Source organism: Muntiacus reevesi, chromosome 13, assembly GCF_963930625.1.
Source record: "Muntiacus reevesi chromosome 13, mMunRee1.1, whole genome shotgun sequence".
In the NCBI taxonomy this organism is placed as follows: Eukaryota; Metazoa; Chordata; class Mammalia; order Artiodactyla; family Cervidae; genus Muntiacus; species Muntiacus reevesi.
This window is the reverse complement of record NC_089261.1, coordinates 10,231,957-10,256,319: the sequence shown is the minus strand read 5'-3', so window position 1 is coordinate 10,256,319 and position 24,363 is coordinate 10,231,957. Positions and strand designations below refer to the sequence as shown.

At 42.5% G+C, this 24,363-nt stretch overlaps 1 protein-coding gene across 10 annotated transcripts in view; it reads left to right on the top strand.

Moving 5' to 3' along the window:
- GIT2 (GIT ArfGAP 2) overlaps positions 1–24,363 on the top strand; it is a 41,219-nt gene that overhangs the window by 11,823 nt on the left and 5,033 nt on the right. For 2 of the 10 annotated variants that reach the window (XM_065904978.1, XM_065904984.1), the window contains 11 exons: positions 1,793–1,838; positions 2,980–3,031; positions 6,234–6,306; positions 6,559–6,656; positions 7,692–7,803; positions 10,372–10,514; positions 12,497–12,646; positions 16,315–16,563; positions 18,182–18,271; positions 22,430–22,512; positions 23,122–23,310. In XM_065904978.1, the coding sequence (XP_065761050.1) occupies positions 1,793–1,838; positions 2,980–3,031; positions 6,234–6,306; positions 6,559–6,656; positions 7,692–7,803; positions 10,372–10,514; positions 12,497–12,646; positions 16,315–16,563; positions 18,182–18,271; positions 22,430–22,512; positions 23,122–23,310 (1,285 nt within the window). The other 8 variants (XM_065904979.1, XM_065904980.1, XM_065904983.1 and 5 more) reach the window with 8 other exon arrangements.

Sequence of the window (24,363 nt, the reverse complement as noted above, 5' to 3'; positions counted from 1 at the left end):
GCAGGTGCAAAGAAGCCTTCTCTGTGTGTCTGAGGAGTAGGAAATGGGACTCTGACAGGACTGAGAATCGGGGTGTTCCCACAGGATTTTTCTCTTTTCCTTTCCCCATCAGTAATCCTGTGGCTTCAGTCGTGGAAAGCACAGGTACCTAAATCTCTGACTAAGAGCCTGAGGGGAACCCTGACGGCTTTTGTTTTATCTTTAGTCTCTCTCACTACTTGGCCCAGGAGGCAGAACCTGCCTGGTCAGGTGCCTGCTAAAACAAAATATTAACATTCACCACAGAATTCAAGGAAGACTCACAAGAGTCTCCACAACATACTATGCAAAATATCTGGGATACCATCCATAATTACTTGACATGTGAAGAAACAGGAAAATCTCAAAGACTTGCATGGGAAAAAGTAGTTATTAACAAATGCCAACCCTCAGTGACTCCGAGGTTGGAATTATCAGATAAAGATTTTAAAGAAGATAGTAGTATCGTGCTCTGAGAAGTAAGTGTGAACATTCTTGAAGCAAACTGAATAAAGTCTCAGAGAAACAGAAGATATAAAAAAGAACAGAAATGTTAGAACTAAAAAATACAATAACTAAAATTTTAAAACCCATTGGATGGGTTTAATTAGGATGGAGATGACAAAAAAGTCAGCAAATTGAAAATAGATCACTAGAAATAATCCAGTTTGAGCAACAGAGAGAATGAAGAGTGGGAGGAAAAGGAGGCTTAGCAGAGCTTTAGGGACCTACGGGACAAAACCAGAACATTTGTATCATCAGACTGTCAGAAAGAGATGAGAAAGAATGTGGTGCAGAAAAAATATTTGAAGAAATATTGGGTAAAAACTCTAAATTTGGCAAAAGACGTAAAATCACAATTTGAGAAGCTCAGAGAACTCCAAACAGGATGAACGCTAATCATCACTCAGACACATCAAAATCAAACTGCTAAAATATGAAGAAAGAAAATGCCTTGAAAGCAGCCGAGAAAAAAAAATGATACTATATAAAAGAACAATTATGTGTATGACTGTGGATTTCTCATCAGAAACCATGGAGATAAAAAGGAAGTAGAACAATATTTTTTAAATGCTGAAAGGAAAGAACTCTATTTCCCTGAAAATAACCTTCAGGAATGGGGGTGGGGGGGAAGGCATTTTAAGATGAAAAAAAAATAAGAGAATTAGTTGCTCTAACAGAAATGCTAAAGGAAGTTCTTTGGGTGGAAGGGAGTTGATAAACCAGAGCGAATCTCAGAACTTCAGGAATGAAAGAACAACAGAAATGATAAGTATTGGATAAATACAATAGTCTGTTTTCTTCTTAAGTTTTTTAAAGGTATGTATGATAGTTTAAAGCAAAAGCTATAGTACTGTATGGTGTGGTTTTCAGCATGTGTCAGTAATATATTTGACAGTTACAACATGAAAGGGGAGAAGGTAAAAGAGATATGAAGGTAAGTTTTTGCACTTTTCTTGAAATGGTAAAATATTATTTCTAGTAGACTGTAAAAAGTTATGCATATTATAATCCCTAGCATTGAGAAAAGACTATACAATCATATATGGTCAGAAACTCTAGAGATAAATTAATATGGAATGTTAAAAAATTATCCAAATAATCAAAAGATGTTTTGATTCAAAATATTCAAAAAAAGAGAGCAAAGAGGAGAGAGAGGAACAAAAACTGTGTAGTGAGAGGAGCAAAACATAAATTCAGAAAATAAAGGTATTCCTTTACAGATCTTATTAGTATTTATACAGATGAAACTCTGGCTTGGTTTCTGTTTCAGATCACAAAAATGGACAGCACTTTATAATACCTCAAATGGCAGACAGGTAAGGCCATTGACATACCAATCAATTATATCTGTCACTAGTATTTTCCTTGGTTGTTTAGTGTATAAATGTGTTATATTTTGTGTTTAACAAAGCCCATACATTTTTCTCTTTTATGGCTATGCACTTTGGAAATAAGACGGCTGTAAGTAAACCACCATATAAAATTTTAAGTCTGAAAGGGCGCAAGTAACACATTTGCTAATAAGAAAATCGGAGTCTGTGATACTGTCATAGTTTTAGCCAGCTGTGACAGTATATTGTGCCTCTAGATATATCACAGAATATTTCTGTGTTATAAGAGAATATATCCTTTGTCTATGATAGGGATCAACAAATTTTGTGGTTGTTGTTGTTAAAGGCTAGATAGTAAATACTTCAGGCTTTTTGGGCCACACACCCTCTGCCACAGCTACTCTGCCAGTTGTAAATGAAAGCATCCGTGGACCCTGTAAATGAAAGGCATGTCTGTTCCACTGAAATTTTATTTCTGGATACTAAAATTGGAATTTCATATAATTTCCACATATTACCAAGTATCATTTGTTGTGTTTTTTTCCCCCAACCACCTAAAAATGTAAAATCCATACTTAGCTCATGGGCTGAACAGAAAGGGGGATTATAATCTGTTGACCTCTGATCTGTAAGGTCAGATGAGATCATGGCTGTAGAAATGAATTTTAAACCCTGATATAGCTGATAACCTTTGCACAGATCCTGTCAAGAGTTTGTGAAAAGATTAATTGCTATTCCATATGTGATCTTGCCATTCTGGTTTTTAACATTCTGCCTCTTTTGTATTTTTCTTCTATTGTACTTTTTAAAAAAATACTTTAAAGATTATGATTTCTCACATACACACTCTGGGGACTAGCATGGCAATAGTTTTTGCCTTTTGGTTAGTAGGTGGTTATTTTTCTCTTTACCATGAGAAATGTTTGCATGATTGTGGTATTTCTAGGAGATAGTCTTACCAAGTTCTGTTCAATTTCCTCACTGACTATTGGGCTAAAGAATTTTAACCTCTGACCTTGTCCATGAGCTGTAATGAATATCTTGATCCCTTGGCTACCTTAACCTTTTACAGAGCTCATGAAAATGGTTTTATTTGTTTGCTTATCAGTGTTGTACATTTTCTTAGCAGCCTGGATATGTCTGAATTGGCAAAAGCTGCTAAGAAGAAACTTCAGTCTGTGAGTATCTCTATTTACTAGTGAACTCTCCTATGGAAAACCATGTGTCCTGCTAACACCTGTTCTCAGCCTGTTACCTAGTACATCAGACTACTGTTTCATGCTCTCAGACATTAAATCAGAGGCAGACTATCGAGTCTGCAGTAAAGAAGAATGGAAGTACTAAGTTTAGTACATCGAGCTCACTGGCTCTGCTTCAAATACTGCCATCTTTCTCTGTCATTTTAAAAGTGAGGACTGTGCCTTTGACTTTAGAAAGTTGTTTCTGCCTGTAAGAGTTCCCTGGTTTCTCTCAATGTAAACTAGTAATTGGGGCTTACTAGTCCCACTCCTTGGGATGACTTCCTGTAGCCTCGTAGGATGCTAGAGACTGATAAAAAGCTCACTGCCATTTGGGATCCAGCTCCTACTCATGTCGGGCATGTTCTACACCATTCATCAGAGCTTTGTGAAATGTGGGCTTTTAATAATCAGTTCTGCCTCGGCTATGTGCTCAGAGTTTACCCAGTTCTTCAGGTCACAAACTCGTGTTAGTTTGCATGTTTCTTTCCAGCCTGTCCATTTCAGCTTAAATCAGGCCCCTGAGAAATCTACTCCTCTGGTAACACAATCTCTATGTTAAGTCCCCACAAATGAAGCCTCACCTGGAGCTTCCCCAGCATTCTAATGACCTGATTCACCCACCTTAGCTGTTCTCTGTGCCCTCAAGAACAGAACCAAGATCCTTCTTGTTATAACCTTGAAGGGCATCATCCCGCTCTCACTCTTCAGTTCTGGCCCCTCTTCCCATCTGGTTCCCACTGTGTGTGGGTGTGGGTGTGTGCATTTAAATATTTCTTTAAGGGTTAGTACCCTCTCAGGCCACCTTCAGGTCTTCTTTCAGGAACGTTCTTTTCCCAGCTGTTCTCCCTTTCATCATTCAAGTGGCTGAAGTCTGACCACCCTCGCAATATAGGTAGGAGTTTTCCCAAAGCTCAGCTCTGAACTCGCAGCTCTCCTAATTCATGTCTTACTCTTCATCCCCCTTTTTATAGAAGACTCTTTTTTTTTTTTATAGAAGACTCTTTACTAGAACTTTGTATAGTACTAAGCACTACATAATACATAAAATGAATTTCTTATTAGTAGCATTTACCTGTAATATGCAATAAATGTATTTTATGCAATTTGTTTGGTGTATCTGCAGTTCTGTGTGTATGTGTTTTTACTGCCTTTCTTAAACTAAGGAGGTCCTATAGTTAAGATGATAAGTTTTGGAGTCAGCACTGAATGTTCTGTGTTTCCTTTTAATTACTTACAGTATGTCAGCTGATTTTTATTTTAAATAATACAGACATTAAAGAGAAAACCCCAGCTCCCCTTGACTATGCTGTTTTGCATTTGCTTGGCTGAAATCTGGGGTTAGGCTGTAATATCTCTAGCTGTTAAAGGCACTAGATAAATATCTAGGAGAGAGTCGAGTGTAGCTCTCCAGACCCTGGGCTCTGGGTCAGACTGGTCAGGTGCAGACCTCGGCTCAGACGAGCTCTGCACCGCTCTGCGCCTCGGTGTCCTGTCCTAGAACGTGAGACAGTGGTCCAGCAGAGCTGCAGGTCAGAGCTGCTCAGCGAGGGTCAGCTGCCCACCCCCCGCGGTCTCCTCCTCGTGTCAGTGCCAGTTCAGTGTTCATCCTGCAGTGTCTCCCTCTACCTCCCTGATGAACAGCTGGGAGAAATATAAGATGACTAATGTATTCCTTGAATTTGTAAATGTTAACATTTTGAGAGAGACTCGCATCTCCAGTCTCTCACTCCTTGGCTCTGTGACTTGAGGCACGCGAACTTCTGTGCCTGGGTATCCTTCTCTGTAAAGTGGTGTAACAGTAGTTCCTGTCTTCAGAGAGCTGTAGTATTTACTATGATGATGATATTGGCAAGGCACCTCCAGTGTAAGCCCTCAGCAGTGTTGGTGTGGCAGTGATTGCTAGGAGTAGTAACATTGGCTTGTTAGCCCCTTGGAGGAAGCACACTGGGTATTTATGGTGCAAGTTCAGTTTCCCGATCCTTCTCCTTACCCAGCAAAAGTCTCTCAGAGCTGATTTCTAATTATAAATGTAGTCTAATCACACGAGAGAAAATCTGGAAAATAGAGAAAGGGAATCATCTTCATTTACTGTATTTTTTTCTTCTTTCATTACTATATTCTTAATAAGTTCAGGCTTAGTATTTTGGTATATTTTTCTGATTCTTGTTTCAGATTCGTGTCTTTTTTAACTGGAGCATAGTTACAGAATTGTTTACTCTGCCTTTGTCATCTAACAATGTACTTGTAACCATTTTAACAAGTCCCAGTGACGTGTGCACAGCCAGGTTTAAACTGTGCAGGAAGTACCTCCTGGTCAGTGAGTGAATAGATATTTAGAGTCCCATCTCGGTGCTGGGGCCTGTATGGGGATGAAAGGAATAGTAGAGAATGGAACAAGTTCAGCATCTGCCCTCACAGAGCAGGGCAGCAGTCACCCACTGGGCAGCAGGGTTTCATGAGGGAGGAAGTGCAGGGAGAGCTGGGGCCAGCCTGGCAGGGGCTTGGTCTCCATTGGTTCGAGGAAGACCTGGCTGCTACCAGGCGGGTGCCCCAGGCTGTGGGGACTGTTTTGCTGGGACACTGCACGGTGTACTTATTAGACAGGCTGTCCTTGGCAGGGGACGCTCAGGTAGTTCTTTGGGGGTTTGGAGGACCCCTACCTACAGAGGAAGACAGCAGAGAGACTTAACACAGAGGTCTGGGTGGTATTTTCCTGCAGGGTTTTACCCTCTTGAGATGGCATGTTTTGACTTCTTTATCTTACCAAGGGTTTAGGGTCCCTTACAATGGGGGCGGGGGGTGCTGGCAAACTTTCTCCAGAAAGAGCAGAAGAGACTTTAAGGTGATGTCATGCGAAGAGTGGAGAATGTACCTTGTCTTTGAGATTCGCACTTTAGCTGCCTTGTGCCTCTCTTATCTGCATGTCTGGAGGGAGGCTGCAGCGGGTGGCAGGTGTTTTTAGAGCATCTGTACCATTTTGGAAATGCTATTGTCTGTTTAACAGTGGGTATTTGCTAATAAATAAGCACTGACTTTGGATAAGACGTTGGAGGTAGAAGGGTGAATAAGTCACAGTCCTCACTCATTCTCCTAGCGTTAATCCTTGTCCCTTGTGTCCCTGATATGTTTTTGCTTTCAGCTAAGTAATCATTTGTTTGAAGAACTTGCCATGGATGTGTACGATGAAGTTGACAGGCGAGAGACTGATGCAGGTGACTTAACATGTGGCTCTTATCTACTAAGCTTCTGTTACCGTAGGCAGCAGCAAGCTGCCAGCCTCAGTGTGTCTCCTTGCCCAACTCCTGCTGTCCTGATAACACGTGTGTCGACTCTGACTCTTGTGTATGTTGGCTTCGGAGTGCGCTACCCCCAAGTCTCCCTAGTAACGCGGGAGCCGCGGCTCTCAGAGGAGCAGTAGCACCCGTGGTGATGAGATTCTATCTCTGGCTCTTTCCTCCGGCTAGTCTGGCTTGCCACGCAGAACCACAGCACCCTGGTGACTGAGACAACTGTCGTCCCCTTCCTTCCGGTCAATCCCGAGTACTCATCGACACGGAACCAGGCAAGTGGCCGAGTCCAAAAACACACTAGTAGTGATCTTTGGGGAATGACCGATGTTGTGGTATTTTATTTTCCCAGGACAGGTATTTGAAATATTTTTGACTGATTAAAATGTTAATGTCCTTTACGTACCCACACACACATCACAAATTGATAAGAAAAGCAACAGAAGTTAATAAGTGACTGAGAAAGAATGTAAGACAGTTCACAGAAGAATTACAAATGGCTTTCAAATGCCTTTTAAAGAAATATTTCACCTCGTTAGTAATAAAAGAAAGCAACCTGAAGGCATTAATGACCGTTTCATCCATCAAACTAATAAAGTATATGATAAAGGAGACTCTACACTGGTAAGGATGTTGCATTCTTATGCTACAGATAAGAGTTTAAATTGTTACAGACTGCAGAAAGGCAGTTTGTTAACTGGTTACAGACGCCTCAAAATTAACTGCATCCTTTCACCCAGGGTACCAAATACCTTTCATCCAAATACCTTATTTGGGAATATGTCCTAATAGAATAAAAGTACAAAGTGTTATGCATACTTTCATTGAAGCATTGTATGTAATGCTAGAGCACAGTAAAAAGACTAAGTATCCATCAAGAGGAGAGAAGTTGAAGAAATTATGAAACTCTCTTCATTTTTATTGATTAATGGTTACATATAGTGATAGAGTCTCAGCATCTAAATTCTATCTTGAAATTTAAAAATCTGTTCCTTCAAATTGATTTTTGACCAGCAGGCCTATTTCAAAACTGAATTAATAATAGAAAGTAGATAATTAAGGAGAACCATTTCGTTACAGTTCACAAAAAGAAATATGCCTTGTGAGAACTTAAATGTTAACATGGTTCTATTATGTAAATAGTTTTAATCCACAGAAACAAAGTTTGATTCAGGTATGGCTGTGATTGATGGTACTTTGAGCATGCTGGAGGGTCTTTGATGAACTCTAACAATAGTCTGACTAAATTTATGTGAACATGTGTGTATTTTTATATCTGGGAATATTTCCAATTATTTTCTCACCCTCAGGGCAGACAGAAACTAGCTCGGTTTAACGCCCATGAGTTTGCCACTCTGGTTATCGACATTCTCAGTGACGCCAAGAGGAGACAGCAAGGCAGCCCTCTCTCTAGTTCAAAAGGTAACTGTTTCAGACCTCTAAATGTTTGCTTCTTTGGCCTTCTGAACTTCACACATGTGTTAAAGTTATAAAAATAATTAAAGCAGTCATCGATACCACAGCTTAAAGCCCTGTTAAGTTTTATTGATACTATGTTGTGATGATAAGTTTCTCTCTTTGAGTCCTGGTGAATTATGAATATCTCAACATTATTAAGTGTGATTCATATTTATCTTTTATATGAGTTTTTACCTCTTAAGTCACCTGCCTTCCTTATAAATTTGCATTCTGAAATTAATTCAAGTATGACTTAGATCTTGTTAAAGGACAAAGAAAATAAACCCCCTTTATTGGAATTCCCAGTCACCTGCTATTGTTTACCTACAAGACTGAGTTCTACATAATTGGAATTTGTGATTATAAACTTTAGATCTCTGCAGTGAGAATTTTTGGTGTTTAAAGTTGTGAAGAGAGCACCTAGCGCATATTTCCAAGGTGCCCTTTGAGTCTTGTTCAGTAGGCAGGTTCCTGTCTCGGTGCTTGAGAACACACTTCCTCCCCAGCCCTGATACTGTATTTTTGTTGTTTTTATTTTAAAATTTAAAAAATTTGAATAGGAAAAATACATACAATAAGAAGTTAGTTTTCAGTCAGCATTGTATCCCCAAAGATAGTAATCATTAACTGACAGCAATTTGTCTTTCTTAATTTTACTGACTCAGTTCAGTTCAGTCATTCAGTCGTGTCTGACTCTTTGCGACCCCATGAAGCACAGCATGCCAAGCCTCCCTGTCCATCACCAACTCCCGGAGTTCACCCAAATCCATGTCTGTTGAGTTAGTGATGCCATCCAACCATCTCATCCTCTGTCATTCCCTTCTCCTCCTGCCCTCAATCTTTCCCAGCTTCAGGGTCTTTTCCAGTGAGTCAACTCTTCACATCAGGTGCCCAAAGTATTGGAGTTTCAGCTTCAACATCAGTCTTACCAATGAACACACAGGACTGATCTGCTTTAGGATGGACTGGTTGGATCTCCTTGCAGTCCACGGGACTCTCAAGAGTCTTCCCAACACTACAGTTCAAAAGCATCAATTCTTCGGCGCTCAGTTTTCTTTATAGTCCAACTCTCACAGTCCATACATGACCACTGGAAAAACCATAGCCTTGAGTAGACGGACCTTTGTTGACAAAATAATGTGGATCTGTACAGTATGGTAAAAAATTTGAGTCACCCAAAACACATGTTCCCGTGTGAGACTGAGCAAGGCCGTGCTCTCCCTTTTATTTCGTTTCTTATACCGTAAGCAAGTAGCCTTTTTGATATTTATTTAGTGCCACAGTTTTAACATTTTTTGATAATTTCACTATGTAAAGTGGTCCCCAAGTACAATGCTGCAGAGCTGTATAGCATTCCTGAGCACATGAAGGCGGTGACATGCCTTATAGAGAAAATACATGTGTTAGATTAGCTTTGTTCAGGCCTGAGTTACAGTGCTGTTAACCATGAGTTCAATGTTAATGGATCAGTGATATATATTCATTGCTCTTCAAACAGAAATGCACGTGAAGGAAGGTTATGTATTTATCAGTTGACAAAAATGTGACCAGAGGTTTGTAGGAACCTAACTGTATTTCCACTTCAATATTTGCTGATTTGTTCTTCACAGCAACTTTATAGACCGTGACTGCTACCAATAGTAAAATTTACTGTATATATGTGTATATGCTTGGGAAAAAGACTGGCAGGAAATAGAACAACATGTATCAATAGCTGTGAATGATTACTCTTTTCATTAGTTTCAATTTTTCTATATTGAGTCCTTACTACTTCTATAATCTGATGGTATGTATATTTTACATATTCATTTTGAAAACTAAAATTCCCTTTGTGTAAACATAGTTTATCACCCAGATATTATCCTTGAAAATGTCCATAAACAGCATTGGAAATTCAAGGTTTGCTTGAGTTGCCTGAAAGAGAGCTGAGAGACTTGGATAATTTGCGAAATCTTTCATTCATTATGTGTCACAGCTGATAGAACCGTCATTACTTCCCAGTAACCATATGCTGTTGGTCTGTATGGGTGTGTCCACTGGGTCATTTGCTTTCTCTCTCTCACTGGCATTCAGTTAAGGAAAGGCCAGCGTGCCTATTCAATGATCTTCTAGTTTCTAGGCTTCCTTTAGCAGTTTTCTTTCTGTTTTGACTTGACATTATCTTATAAAAAAGTTACAATTGTAACTGAATTGCAGTTAATCATACTTTAGTTACAGCTTTATTTTCATGATTTCAGCTATACTGTTTCCTTCAATGATTCCAAATTTGGGAACCTGCCACCTTACATGAGCAGCTCTTCCCTTACCATCTAATTCGTGTGCCCATTTTTGGCAGGTATCTCAGATGGTTGCTTCACTCTCCCTCTATAGTTTTCAGTAGACTCTGTCCAGTTGATGTGCTGTTATCCCTTTTTGGGGTGACTAGAACCTTGTTACTTCTGTCATTTTTCTCCCAGTCTTTTAAATGCCTTGTTTTTTTAGGAAAAAAGTTCTTCTCAAAGCTGAAGTAAAGTTATTTGCTTCTGTTGATAGACAATGTGGAACTGATACTGAAAACAATTAGTAACCAGCACAGTGTCGAGAGTCAGGACAATGACCAGCCAGACTACGACAGCGTGGCGTCAGACGAAGACACGGATCCGGAAGCTACTGCAAGCAAGGCCCACAGGCAGAAGGTAAGGTGGGGCATTGCACACAGAAAGTGAGCTTATGTTCTTTTTCAGATCTTTCCTCCTCAAAATTTGCCTGATTTGTAAAGCATTTGAGGGCTAGGCCTGGGAAAAGTGCTCTGGAGGTAAAGTTGGGTTTTCTACTAGTTTGGCCCAAGCTAAGGTCAACAAGGTAAATAGTTTTAAAATAGGGGGTCCCTCGCCCCTGAGTCAGTTGCTGACTCACAGCCCAGCTGCAGTATTGACTTTATAAAATCTGTGAGGAGGGACGGGTGGGTTTTATTCTCTCAACAAATGTTTTACTTTTGTTGGGTGGTTACCCAAACTTCTCTGGATAATACTCTCCTGAATGAGGCCTGGTCTCTTTCCTCTGTGAGGTTGTCCTTACCAAGAGGAGAGAGAACCGCGGTTTGAAGGTCATAAGTGCAGACAGGAGCAGGAGGGTGGGGGCAGGTGGTCCACAGACACAGCCTGTCGCTGACGGGGAGTGTCGGGAGGCTGAGAAGGCGCGGGACGTGGGCACGTGGAGAGGCGGGGAGGGGTCGGACCGAGCGGAGGTGAGACAGGGACACCTGGGGGAAGTCTGGTCACGTGGAGAGGCGGCCTGAAAGGAGAGAGATTCCGAGCTGCAGCAGAGGGCAGGGGTCACGCCATGCAGGAGCGTGACCCCAGACTGAAGAGCCGAGACATCGGCTGGCAGCGCAGAGCCCCGGAAGCTTTTAGGCAGGACAGAAAGACCATGTCCACCTTGTTGGGTCCTCTGTTTTGGGAGGACTGTTCTGGTGGGTTAGGAGCGGAGGAAAGGAACCCAGGTGGGGAGGTGACGACAAGGTCCAAACAAGAGCTGACACAGGCTCACCCTCTTCAGCTGGAAGGGTCTGGATGGAAAAAAAGTCACTGTAGCAGAGGGTGAGCCCGAGGCCAGGGCAGCAGGGGCCTGGCTGACCCGCCTACCGCTGAATATCCCAGACCTGGCCCACAGGGGGCTCAGCAAACATTTCAAAATGGACAAACAGGAAGACAGAAAAGGCAGGGCTTGGTGACAAGTTAGGCGTTGGAAGTAGGAAGGTAGATTTACCGGAGTTGTGTCCGGAGTTTTCTAGCTTACACAGCTGTGCGGATCAGTGGTGCCACCGGCAGATGCAGGGAACATGGAGGGGACGGCAGGAGTCAGCTGTCCCATCTGAAACGTCTCTGCCAGTCTCTCCAGAAGTGGTGGGTTCAGTCGAGTGAAGGCGGGTCATGACTGGACCCTGCACGACAGGGTCCCTGCACTGGCCGGCCTCCCCCTCCTCTGGGCCTTGCACACTCATGCCCTCTAGCTGAGGCCTACCACAGGCTGGAACGCTGTCCTCCAGACAGCCACCTGACTAGTGACCTCCCCTCCTGCAGGCTGTTGCTCATGTCCCCCCACCCAGCTGTCTAGTTAAAATGCACCCACCGCCACTCCTCCTTCAGCTCCCCAGCCCCTCACTCCTCCTCCGTTCTGCTTATTTTCCATAGCACTTATCACATTCCCTTATACTATGTAGTTATTTATTTTTATTTTTTCCCTCTCTCACTCAGTTGGGATGTAAACACCATGGAAGCAGGAATCTTTTTCTGTTTTCTTTTCTTATGTAACCTAAGCCCCTAGAACACTGCCTGGTGCTTGGTAAAAATCTGTCAGAATGAGTGAAATAATGAATCAAAAAAGAAAAATGAACGAACAAAAGAAAGGCAGATGAGACAGGTGTATAGAGTCAATGTTAAGAGTGGATTTGTGACCCCACTGTCTGATCGCTAGAAAATACTGACTTGAAAACTTTTCATCTATTATAGGAACCCTACCTTTCTGTTTTATTTTTGCATTCCTCTCAGAAGCCTTGATTTGGTTTGATTAACTTTGCAATCCAGCTGGCACAGTCAGAATTTGAAATTCTTGAGCTATTAGTCTTGAATGTTATCATCGTCTCAGATTGTGAACGTTTTCCCCAATTTATTTTTAGAGCCTAGATTCAGATTTATCAGATGGACCAGTCACTGTGCAGGAATTTTTGGAGGTCAAAAACGCTCTAGTGGCTTCTGAGGCCAAGATACAACAGCTAATGAAGGTGAATAACAACTTGAGTGACGAGCTGAGAATTATGCAGAAAAAGGTAACATGTCAATAAATGCCAGGATGGTTGCTCTTTAACCCCATAGTATATAAGGAAGAGTCCCAGGCATGATGCTTGTGATGAGAGGGAAGAAAAACAGACCTGAAAATCTTTGGGCCAAGCTGTCTCTTTGGAAGCAGTATGTATTATGGATATTTTCAACGAAGTAGCTTTGATTAGATATAAATCCAGTGTAAGTTTCCCCAGTAGGAGAACATCATAACCTATTAAGTGTTTGTAGAGACCCTTGCAAGGATCCTGTGTTTCCTGGGAAGCTAGACACAGCTCCATGGATGTGATTCTTACTGTTTATTGCTTATTCTAGTCACACCATGAGACAGAGCAGATGAAAGCCCAGGACAGGGTACGTGTTTACCAGCATTTCAGAACCCAGCCCACGCCACACACAGGCTGCTGTCCCTGTTCACTCTTATTTATTGTTACCCACCCCCGCCCTGGCAGCCCAGTCACACAGTCCCACTTCACTGTTGACCGGTACCTGCCACTAATTTATGATGTCCTCAGAGTCGCAGAATAGATACTCAACTAATATAAGAAAACCTTCATGTGCACAAGCAAGAACTGTACACTGGTAAGAAACAATCCCATTTGCTCAGCATTTCCTTGTTTGCCACCTTTTGAGAGAGTTAGAAATACATGAATATATTGATCTCTAAAAAGCGTGTGTCTAATGGTAGCAAAGAATATGTTTAAGATTATGTATGTCATTCTTTATATGAATGCTAAGAAGAGGAAGTGGAAAAATTCTAAATTCTGCCTTAGACTTTGTTGGTACTGCTCCCATCATTCAGCGCTCTACAAAACAAGATGCACACACGCTTCCCTTAACCAGAAACAAAGCAAAGTATGTACCTGTGTCTTCCTGCTATCACTTGAAGAGTAATGCTTCAGAATCATCACCACCACCAGAGGACACGGCGCACCTTGTTTGTGGCCGGCCCTTTTCAGCGGTACTTCCTGAAGGAAGGCTGAAGAACTAAGAGGCCCAGGCCCCTCTGCTTGTCAGGGAAGGACACGGCAGTGCACCCTCGCCTGGGACTTGGTCCAGGATTTTTTTTGAGTTCTAGGTCATTTTTTGGAGACATTTTGAGATAGATGGCTTTAGTACTTGTAATAGAAGGGGATAAGAATACCTGAAGATCAATCAGATTTTAATCAGACATTTGTTCTCTGCCACCCTGGCCCTGTCTAAGGCTGGTGTGCAGCCATGAACAAGACAGACCAAGTGCCCTTTTGCCATAATGTACAGGGGTTGCCCTTCTCTCTTCTCTGAAATTTCTTTTGTTTAATGAATTACAGTTTGTCTCATTAGTTGAACTAATACATGGATTTGGGGTGACTTTTTCTGAAACAAACCGACTTTGTCACTGCAAATCAGTCTGCTAAGCATTACCATTTTTATTCCGTTATGCTCCTTTTAGTGTTTGTAGAAATCAGAGATAACCTCGAATCTCTGAAAGCAAATGTCTCGAGCTTCTTTAAGAAATGTTGAGTGGAATTATTTGTCATCATTCATGGATTATCTCCTCAATTCTTAGAAAATGCTCTTGATTTCTGAAACTATTATCTGTAACTTTTCATTTCCTGTTGTACTCCTTCCAAACAGAAAAAGTATAGCCTGGTACTTATTAAGATAAGCATCATTCAGGTTTATCCAGGACCATCTCGCTAAATTCAGACTACTAAAACTTTTTAAAGTTGAGACTAGGAACTCGTGCACATTCAGGCGAAATCCAGGCTGGATGTTTTAGAGTGAAAAGTGTGAAGATAAAGTTTCAGATTTCAAGACCTTGTCTAAAATCCTTTAGGAGGTTTCCACATAGATAAGCACATGGCCAGATCCCCACATCCTACACTGAGGGCCATGTGTCGGTTAATGTTCCTCACTTTTTGGCCCTCGACCATTTCACTTTAGAACATGGGTTCCCTAATAAGTAGTTTTGACAGGCACTTTACGCCTGTCTGTCTCTTGGAATGTAGCACTTTTCAGTAGCTGCTTATCACTTTGCAGCTGTTCTATCCTTGGAAAGGGAGTTGCAGATACAAGTTATGGCCTGAAGCATAGGTGTAGAAGCATCCTCTCATTTCTCAGGGGTCACGCTTCAAGAAAATAGAAAACAAGGGTATTTCTGTGGCAAAGGCAGTAAGTCAGACTTTCACAGGCATTTGGCACTACTGATATAAAGTATATAGAACTCGTGTATTCAATGAAGAAACGATTTTATTTCAAAGTCAGGTAAAGTTTTTTAATATAGTAGTCGACAAAGTAGCATGATTTGTGTCTGATCTTTCACATTTAACAGTTGCTTGGAAAAGATGCTAATTAATGAAGAGGAGCAGCCACTATTGGTGTATTTGTCACAGAGCGGTGCTTTCTAAAATAGAAATTGAAAGTAACTCCTAACACTGAATGGGTTGGCTATTGGAAAAAAAAGTAATGATCTTCTGGTGCAGACACAGTTGCTTGTGGACTTAAGCCTTGGCCCCGGTGGGGAATTTGGTCAGATTTTTACTCTGTCAAGGAGTAGACAGCTCAACTCACACCACACCCAGCTTATAAAATGCCCTGGAGGATGGAGGAGCACCAGAGGGGAAGGACGTTGTACAGCCTGGACTCAGTTACTTGTGTCTAACATGCCAGATGGCTAAAGAGGAACCCGATTCCTTGCCGATCCCTGTAACTCTAATTCATCCAGCACCATGAAGCAGCCTGCATGTGAGCAATGGGAAGAGCGTTCAGGGCCTCCAAGTGCCAACCTCTAACTAAAACGGGGTGGTGCCAGGCAGCTTAGCGTGTTTAAAGCTGACACCACCACGGTTGCATTTCTGGGCGACAGAGCCAAAGGAGAGCGAGGCCAGGTCTTCCGGCCCTGGCTGAAAGATGACTGATCATCAGAGGGCGGCGCGCACGCCAGTGGAGCGTTCAGATGAAGATGTTGATAGTTCAGTAGGCCTCCGGTTCTCTTCGTGATATGTTTATAGAGCAAACTTACCGTGATCCGGTTCCCTCTCTTTAAGAAAAAACAATACTAAGTTGTTTTGAATTTCAAAGAATATATTATGTAATAAAAACTTGTTAATCTTAATTTTTCTTGTTGGCTTTTTGGGCAGCAATAGCTCATCTGATTTTTTTTTTTTTGTAAACTGGATTTCACTGTCTTTCTTGCTTTGCAAAGCAACTCTTAAGTTATCTTTGTGCTGCTTCCATGGTGTCTGCTGACATTTTTGGCATTTCCAAATTGCTCAGGGCTCATCTGAAAAGCAGGTTACCTAAATGATGTCTTAATGATCTCAAGCTCTTGCTTGAAACAGCCTTAGAATCATCCAGGGCACAGCCTGCCTGCAGACATTTTCCAGGGCCACCATGACCAGTCTTTAAGCGGTGAGATATTTCGCTTTTAAAAAGCCTAAACTGCAACTTTTCCACAGTCAGAAATGATTTCATTTGCTTAAGTGATTAAGTGAGTTGATTGTATTTCACTCATTCTAGAAGAAAGAGTTTGTGTTTGTGGTTGCCTTTGACTTTCAGCTCAGCCAGCTGTTACTGTTCTTATTGTTAAAGCTGGTAGTTGTATTCGTTTACTTCGTGTTTGCTTTTTCTGCTTGCTATAGAAAAACACAGTCCCACTGCCAAACATGTCTTTCAGCTTCAAACACTCCAGAGTGAAAATTCGAACCTCAGGAAACAGGCCACAACCAATATATATCAGGTGCAAACTGGTTCTGAGTACACAGACACTTCCAACCACTCTTCCTTAAAGCGACGTCCGTCTGCCCGTGGCAGTAGGCCCATGTCCATGTACGAGACGGGATCAGGTCAGAAACCCTATCTCCCAATGGGAGAAGTGAACCATCCCGAAGAGAGCAGGACGAGACTCCAGCCTTTCCCAGCGCACGTAAGTAACACCATCAGTGCTTCCGCTCTTTACTCTCTGTCCAGCCTGACCCCTGCCTTCCCTCTTCTCAGCTTGCAGATCCCCAGTCTCCGCTTTGCCAAATCAGGCTACGAGAACCGTCCTTGTGTTTGCTGTACTGACATGTCGACGGGTGCTTGTGGTGTTCCCACAAGCACTCAGGGCCCGTGGCCGAAGGTGTCCCAGCAGCCCTGGGGATTCTGGCTCTTGCTTGGCCCCCTCTCCCCTTTTCTCTGCCCCATATCCATAGTGTCTTTCCCAGGCGGCCACTGTTGGAACTTTTTTGGTCATGAACTTCCTTCCCCATATCCAAAACCAAAAATGTATAAAGGTTACCACTGGAAGAAAGTACTGTCTTCTTCCAGGTAGGTGGGTACATGCCTGCTTATGCACCAGAGCCCTTAGAATTCAGAGAGCCTTCTCCTCTCTTCCGTGTGCAGCGGGTGGCATCTGTGGCCCAGGGGTGCAGGCCTGGTCTGGAAGCCTGCACCTGTGGTCAGTGTGCCGGCCTAGCTGCCGCCTCCTCCTCCCCCTCCGCGGGGAGAAAGTGTTGCTTTTTCATTTCATGAGAACGAAATGTAAAACTCCTATATCAACTTTACCAGCTTTATGTTCCAAAGATAGTATTCTATAACAGGCTGCTAACACTCTTGTTTTTCCTGTAGAATAAGTATTGTGTTGTGAGGTTTTCAAATTATATATCTTTTGGATTAATTTATTTAAAAAAAAACCTATGTTTTGACAAAATGTTTGCATTTTGAACCTATGTGATTTTATTTTTTTCAGAGAGTAATACTTATCTTTTTGAATGTCAGTTGTTCTTCAGTCCATTTTTACAGGGATTTCCAAAAAAGTTCTCAGAGTCAATAGTAAAGAATATGGCTTGGGAAATTATACCCTATTCAATTTTGTCAAGCTTTAGTGTGGTAAAATTACAGTGTTGTTATATTGTAATTGGGAATCTCCTGCTTCAGCTTTTAAAGTTGTTTGGACTAAACATTCTAAAACAATTGATTCAACACATTTGGTGTAATGGGAATGCCATTGAACTAAGTTAAGATTGTATAACTGAGAACAAAATTTAGGAAAAGCCACTTTGTTCATTTTAACAGTGTACTTTTTGATTTTAAAAATGGTTAAAATGTAAAAGTGTCATTATTTTAAAAGTTATATATCTAAAAAAAAAGTTATATATCTGTACTGTATCTGATATATATAAACCAACTTTAAACCATTTGTATAGATTTTCATTTCATATCATCTGTCCTGATTAAAAAACAAATATTTGTTTAAGACTATCTATTTAAAAAAAAAGAAACCATTGGCACAGTTGACAGATTATGCTAGGTATTGTCTTTTCCCTCATAGAAAAGTAGCCTTACAGATTCCTAGTAATTTCCGAGAGGCATTTATTTTGCTGAGGGATTAAATATCTCTGGGGATCTGTCATTGGCTAGCATGGGTGTTTCAGCACTGATCCCACATAGTGAGTTGCTCCTTAGGAGTCTTTTAACTGGGAACCCGGGCAAAGCCAGGGTGGGTGGCGGGGTTTCATGTTTGTTTTGTGTTTTCCCGAGTGTGTCTCTTTTTCCCCTTCCAGATTGGGAGGAGTGCGTTTGTGACCTCCTCTTCGTCTCTGCCTTCCTTCCCCTCCACACTGTCCTGGTCGAGGGACGAGAGCACCCGAAGGGTTAAGTACACTGAATGGTCTGCTCTCTGGAGGAGGGGCCTTGCTCCTGGATGCTTGGTGCTTCTCCCGGCCCTCCTGGCCTGCCCTCCTCCACTAACAACCCTTCTGTCCTGCATGAGGCCTCGCACGCACACCCGCACGCATGTCTGCGGGAGAAGGCCTCCCTCCCAGCTAACTCCTCATTTCTCAGTCTCACGTGACATTTAACACGGTCCACAATTCACCCTGTAACATTGATTCTGAGCGTTCTGTCTCTTTAAACAATCAGAAAATTAGCTGGCTGCTGGTTAAACATAATATGGCAAATCTGTCCAATTTTGTTCAGAGTGTATTAGGACTAACGGAAACGCTGAGACACCGTGTTTCTTGTTTTTTATTTTTTTAACGTCTTGACATGTGTTATGTCAGCACCTGACTTGACAGACCCAGGTTTTGCAGTCCCTGCATTCCATGTCTGGATTGGAGGTGTAGGCAGCTGCTAGTACGAAGCTGTTCACTCTTAGTTGGTCAAGTCCAGCTTGCCAGTGTATAATTTACATTCCCAGTTAACAGCACGTGATTCAGGTAAGCTCCCTTTAGAGTAGCCAGGCAGCAAGTATTTATCAAGCACCTTGTCCATACCCTGCCTTTCAGAAAGTCAAAGAGTCCTAAGAAGTTAGGTGACACCCCTGCTCCCAAAGGCACTGTCAGTTTAAAAAAATGCCTTCATATGTGAAGAGTACATGACAGCAAGCTGGGAAAGTCATGGAAGAGCACAGGCTTTGAAGACCCATGTTCAGATCCTGGCTCTCGTGTCTTATACTGGAGGGGTGGTGTCCCTAAAGTGAGAGGAGGGAGGGAGCCTGTGGGTGAGGGACCACCTTTACAGACCAGGGGGATTTGCACCAGGCCTTTGTCTATTCCGTCCACATTGGCTGGACCTATGGAGAGTCTTCTTTCCCACTGAGGAGAGATGTCCCAGTGCCTCACAGCTCATTGAGGCCCTTCAGGGGCTCTTTTCTGAACTTTTGAGGTGATCTATTGAAAAGAAACCTCTTGACATATGTACGCTACTATCTTCAGAGCAGTTCTGAAGTTGAACTGCACTGTTTTTAGTACAGCATTTCAGTTAAGGACTTTCCTGGTGGCTGAGTGGTAAAGAATCTACCTGCAATGCAGGAGACCCAGGTTCCATCCCAGGGCAGCTAAAACAGAAATGATATCTTTCTTGAAATGTTGTTGCTAAGAGTCAGATAAACCTTTTTGTCTACCGTGAAAAAGTTTTTTTAAATTTTTGGTTTTGAGAGTTATTGCCAGGACTGCTTGCTGAGACAGTGTTTTATGCACATCATTTACACTGGTGATCCCAGTTGCTCCTGACAGCTTCATCATGAGTGTAGGTTTTTATGGCGCATCTGTATTCAGAGAAAGCTACCAATCTCTTAAATAAACTGAACCAGCACCAACTATAAGATAACTTTTCTATTAACAGCTTTGAGAGAGCAGCACTTTTAACTAATAGACCTGAATTCTGCATGTTGACAATAATTTCCTTAAAATTAACGCTGACTAATTTGAAAACCTGAAATACACTTTTGTTGACAACGATGAAGGATTTAATGTAAGTAACCAATTTCCTGGGTGGTTATTGCTGTACATTGTTACCTGTATTCAAGAAGCATTTCCTGAGTACTTTCATCAGATAGATGAGTCATTACTCTTCTAACATGCATCATTGAAACTTGGTACTTTCGATCACGCGTGATGCATTTGATTTGTAATTATCAAATTTACATCAAGGAAGGTTAAAAAGATCCATTGTAAAAAGATGGGATTTTTCTGGGTTTAATTCTGTTTTCTAGCTTTTTCCAGTGGAACTACTCTGGACAAATTTCCCAGAATACTTATTTAAATGCAGGTTTTTCACATTCTATTTTATGCTCTCTGTATGTGTATATACACAAAAGCACACGCTCATCTTTGTGTGTATGTATATACAAAAACTAAAGGAGAAGAAATTTAAAGATTATTCAGACATGCCCTGTGAAAGGTAAGAAGAGATTTTGTTTTTTTTTTGGTTTTGTTTTGTCTTAGTTTCTGTTTTGTTTTTTTTGCGATCGTCTCTGGAAGAGCCTGGTTTCACTATTCCCTTCCTGGGATATAGTGCCTGCTTTGGTCTTCCATCTAGACAGCCAGCAGCCAGTGACTCACTGATTGGTTCTTGAAGCCAGATCAGAGGCAGCAAGTGAAGCAGCACCGCTTGCTGGCAGGAGAGTGAAGCAAAGGGATCTTGCATGCTGTAGTTTTCACAGAACTTAGCTCTGCAGACTGTCTGTACGGCTGCCAGCCAACACTTGCAGTCACTTGTCAGATGAACTCTAGTGGTCAAGGCACAGACTCTTTAGGAACTCATCACAGTGTCTTGCGTTAAGTGGCTGGAACCAAATAGAGCATCTGAGGGAGACACGAAAGACCTCAGCACACACAGAGAAGAGCGTTCTACCTGGGAGAGGACAGAGAGAGGCTAGCAGGCAACACGTATTCTGGTAGAGAAGGAAAGAAATCATTTCTGGATCCACTGTTCATCAGTTACTAAAAATTTTTTTTTAATTAAAACTTTTTTTGGTCTTGCACATAGCTTATGAGGTCATAATTCCCCAACCAGGGAACAAACCCAGGCCCTGGGCAGTGAAAGAACCAAGTCCTAATAGTATTCTGCTTCTAGAGAAGCAGAATAGGGGCTGCCTGCCTGCTCACATAGGGCCTTCAGAAGGCCAAGCAGCATGGTCAGTAAGGAGCAAATAATTAAACTTTAGGGAGGCTTTCTTAACTGACTCACTCTAGGGGAGCCATTCTTATGAGTGAAGCTACAGGGACTCCATGTGTTTAAACAGGGCTGTGAATTTACACTTGAAGAAATTCTGAATTCGCAGCTATCTCTTACTACAGCTGCAATAAAAATCCTTAGTCACATGTTTTGATTCACTTGGATTAAATTCAAGGTATAGAAGCAGAAATAGCTCATGTTTGTCTTTTGCAGTTGGTAATCAACCTAAATTTTAAATTGGCTTCCACTGATTTCTGTTCAAATGAAGAAATTCTCAAGCACTATGGATAAATACTGAGGAAATCCTCTGTATTAAATACTCCAGAACTAACACAGTTCCCTTCAAAGCAATGTGGTCTCCTCTAAATGTAATACTCTCCCATCCCACCCTGAAGGCCCTGTACTTAGTGTTGCTGCCATTTGCTCAAAATAGTTCAAGGGTTCCTGCATCCCTTTTATTTTACACTGTATCTTTGTGTTTAAGAGATAGATGTTTGGGGAGACAGATGAAAATGTTTGGAAACCAATTGTCACACCGGCTTCATCCATTTTGACTCACAAACAACGTGTGGCAATGAATGAGTGATTTCTGGCTTCTTCTTGTGGCTCACAGAAGCCGTCTCTGAGAGTGGTTCTTGGAGAGCCAGATTGAGAGCAGTGGTGGGCCTCAGAGTTCCAGGCTGGGGCATCGCAGGCAGCAGGAGACAGGAGGCCCAGGTTCTTGGTCCAGGTTTTCTGTTGACTTTTTGGCATTGGGGGTGACCCCCGGGTCTTTTGGCCCTTCCTTTTCCCATCTGCTATTAGACCAGTTAATCTGCAAGCAGCTCCCAGCACTGATGATTCAATCTATGGGTATACGGCATGTTTGCTTCTTAAATGGGTCTCTTTATATTATGGTTAAACTCCATACTTCTTAGAGAGCTAAACATGAATGTTGCCTTGCGTGTCTCTGTTAATTTGTATCAGGGATCTGGGTGCAGAGCAGCTAAGGAGTGAAGATGAAGATGGGGTAGAGAAGGAAAGAAAGCATTTCTGGATCCACTGTTCATTAGTTACTAAAATTTGTTTTTTTAATTAAAAAAACTTTTTTTTTTGGCCTTGCACATAACTTGTAGGGTCATAATCCCCCTACCAGGGATCAAACCCAGGCCCTGGGCAGTGAAAGCACCAAGTCCTAACCACTGGACCTCCAGGGAACTCCCCGTTACTAAATTTTTAATAAAGCATTGGCCCCTGTCCCAGATGAGGTCTGGGGCATGAAGGCCACGTGGCCTGACAGGTAAGCATTCCTGGGAGGGCAGCCAGGAAGTATCTGGTGCTCTCAGCTAACGGGATCACCTTTTGTCTTGTAGGCATCCCGGCTGGAGAAGCAGAATAGCACACCTGAGAGTGACTACGACAACACTCCCAACGACAGGGACCTGGAGGACTTGGGGTACTTGTGCAGGAAGAAGGCCTTGGGGCTGGGCTCTTTAACCAGCAACCTAACAAGGGCATGGTCACGCCCTTCACCACCTCCACCCGCTTCTCTGTTCTCAGACCTTTAAGGTCCTCAGATACCGAGACATAAGTTGATAGTTCACACCTCTTCTCATCTCACCTGATTGCCCCTAGGGGCCCTTTTTCCTTTTACCAACAGCTTAGACTCGTCTCTGAGTCTCTATATTATGCTTAAAGTCAGTCCTTCACTTCAGATCAGCGTTAGGTTATACCCTGCATCCCTGTCCCAAGGAATCGCCTTGATTCGAATGACTTAATGACCATACACGCTCCCCATTCTGTTTGCTCCCTCCCTCTCCCCATCATTAGCCTTCCTGCGAGGGTCATCCCATTCAGCCTCGTGGTAGAATGAAGCAGCCTCCCTGTGAGCAGTGGCTGCTGCTGCTCAGCGAGCCTTACCCCGAGCCTCCTGCCAGACAGGATAAAGGAAACCACAGTAGCAGCCCGCTCGTGCCTCCAGCAGATGCACACGCCGCGGCTCCTAGAAGCAGAGAGGCCGCCCATCAGCACCTGTCACGTTTAACCACTTCTTTAACGCTCGCAGGTCAAGCAGGAAAGGGAGGCAGAGGAACTCAGTGTGGCAGGGTGACAGCTCAGGCCCAGACACAGCAGAGCCCCACACGGCCCCCAGCCCCATCCTCCCCGGCACCGAAGACGTCATCCGGAAGACGGAGCAGATCACCAAAAACATACAGGAGCTCTTAAGGGCAGCCCAGGAAAATAAACATGACAGGTAAGGGGGCTTGAGAAGGAATCCTGCCTGGCAGGACGTGCGCACATGCTCTGGGAGAGATGCTGCTGCTCTAGTTACAAACAGGGCTGGGTTTTAACATGCTGATGTCAGAAGGCATAGGAAATCTCAGGTTTACATAAGACACTTAAAAACAAATTTGTAAATTTGGGGTTTTCTTTTTGTTTCTTTTCTACAGTACATTTTTTTCTTTTTAAAAAATTTATTTTTAATTGAAGGATAATTGCTTTACAATTGGTTTCCTTTCTGCCATACATCAACATGAATTAGCCATAGATGTATGTATGTTTCCTCCTTGAACCTCCCTCCCACCTTCCACCCTTTACCACCCCTCTGGGTGGTTACAGAGCACCCGTTTGGGTTCCTTGAGTCCTACAGCAAATTTCCACTGGCTATCATTTTACATATGGTAGTGTATATGCTTCCATGCTACTTCTCTCCATTTGCCTCATCTGTTTTATATGGTATTTTTAATATTTCATCTTCTTATGAAATGCTCCGAATAAAACTGCTTCCAGAGATAGAATTACAGCATCTTTTGGGGGGTGACATTCCTAGTTCTTGAGGTGAAAGAAGCTGCCTCAAAACTGGCAACAGATTCTCCCAGATGCTCTGCTTAGCTGGGGAGGAGTGTGTGCCATAGAAGGCTTCCTGAAATGAACCTGATTTCTTACCTGACTCCCTCACGTGTGCATGTACACATCTAGGAAGCAAGTGGTTTATAAATAAAAGTGGGTCTAACCATCACTCAAATCATTCTCTGCTCCTGAAAGAAAAATCTGCTCCATCTGGGCAGAATGGCATCCCACAGACTTCTTTCCAGCTGCAGAGAAGGGCCCAGCCCCTGTTCTAACCCACCCCTTTGCTCTTGGGTAAGTTGTTAGCAGTTGCGAGCTGGCCCTAGTTTCAGGTGGTGACCAGCCTGCTCCAGACACGTTGTTTTAACATCATCCCACTGAATTTGTGAAGGCAGAATTTGATAAAAATCCAAGAAAAACCTCATTTTCAGGAGGTCAGCAAAATTTGACCTTCCCA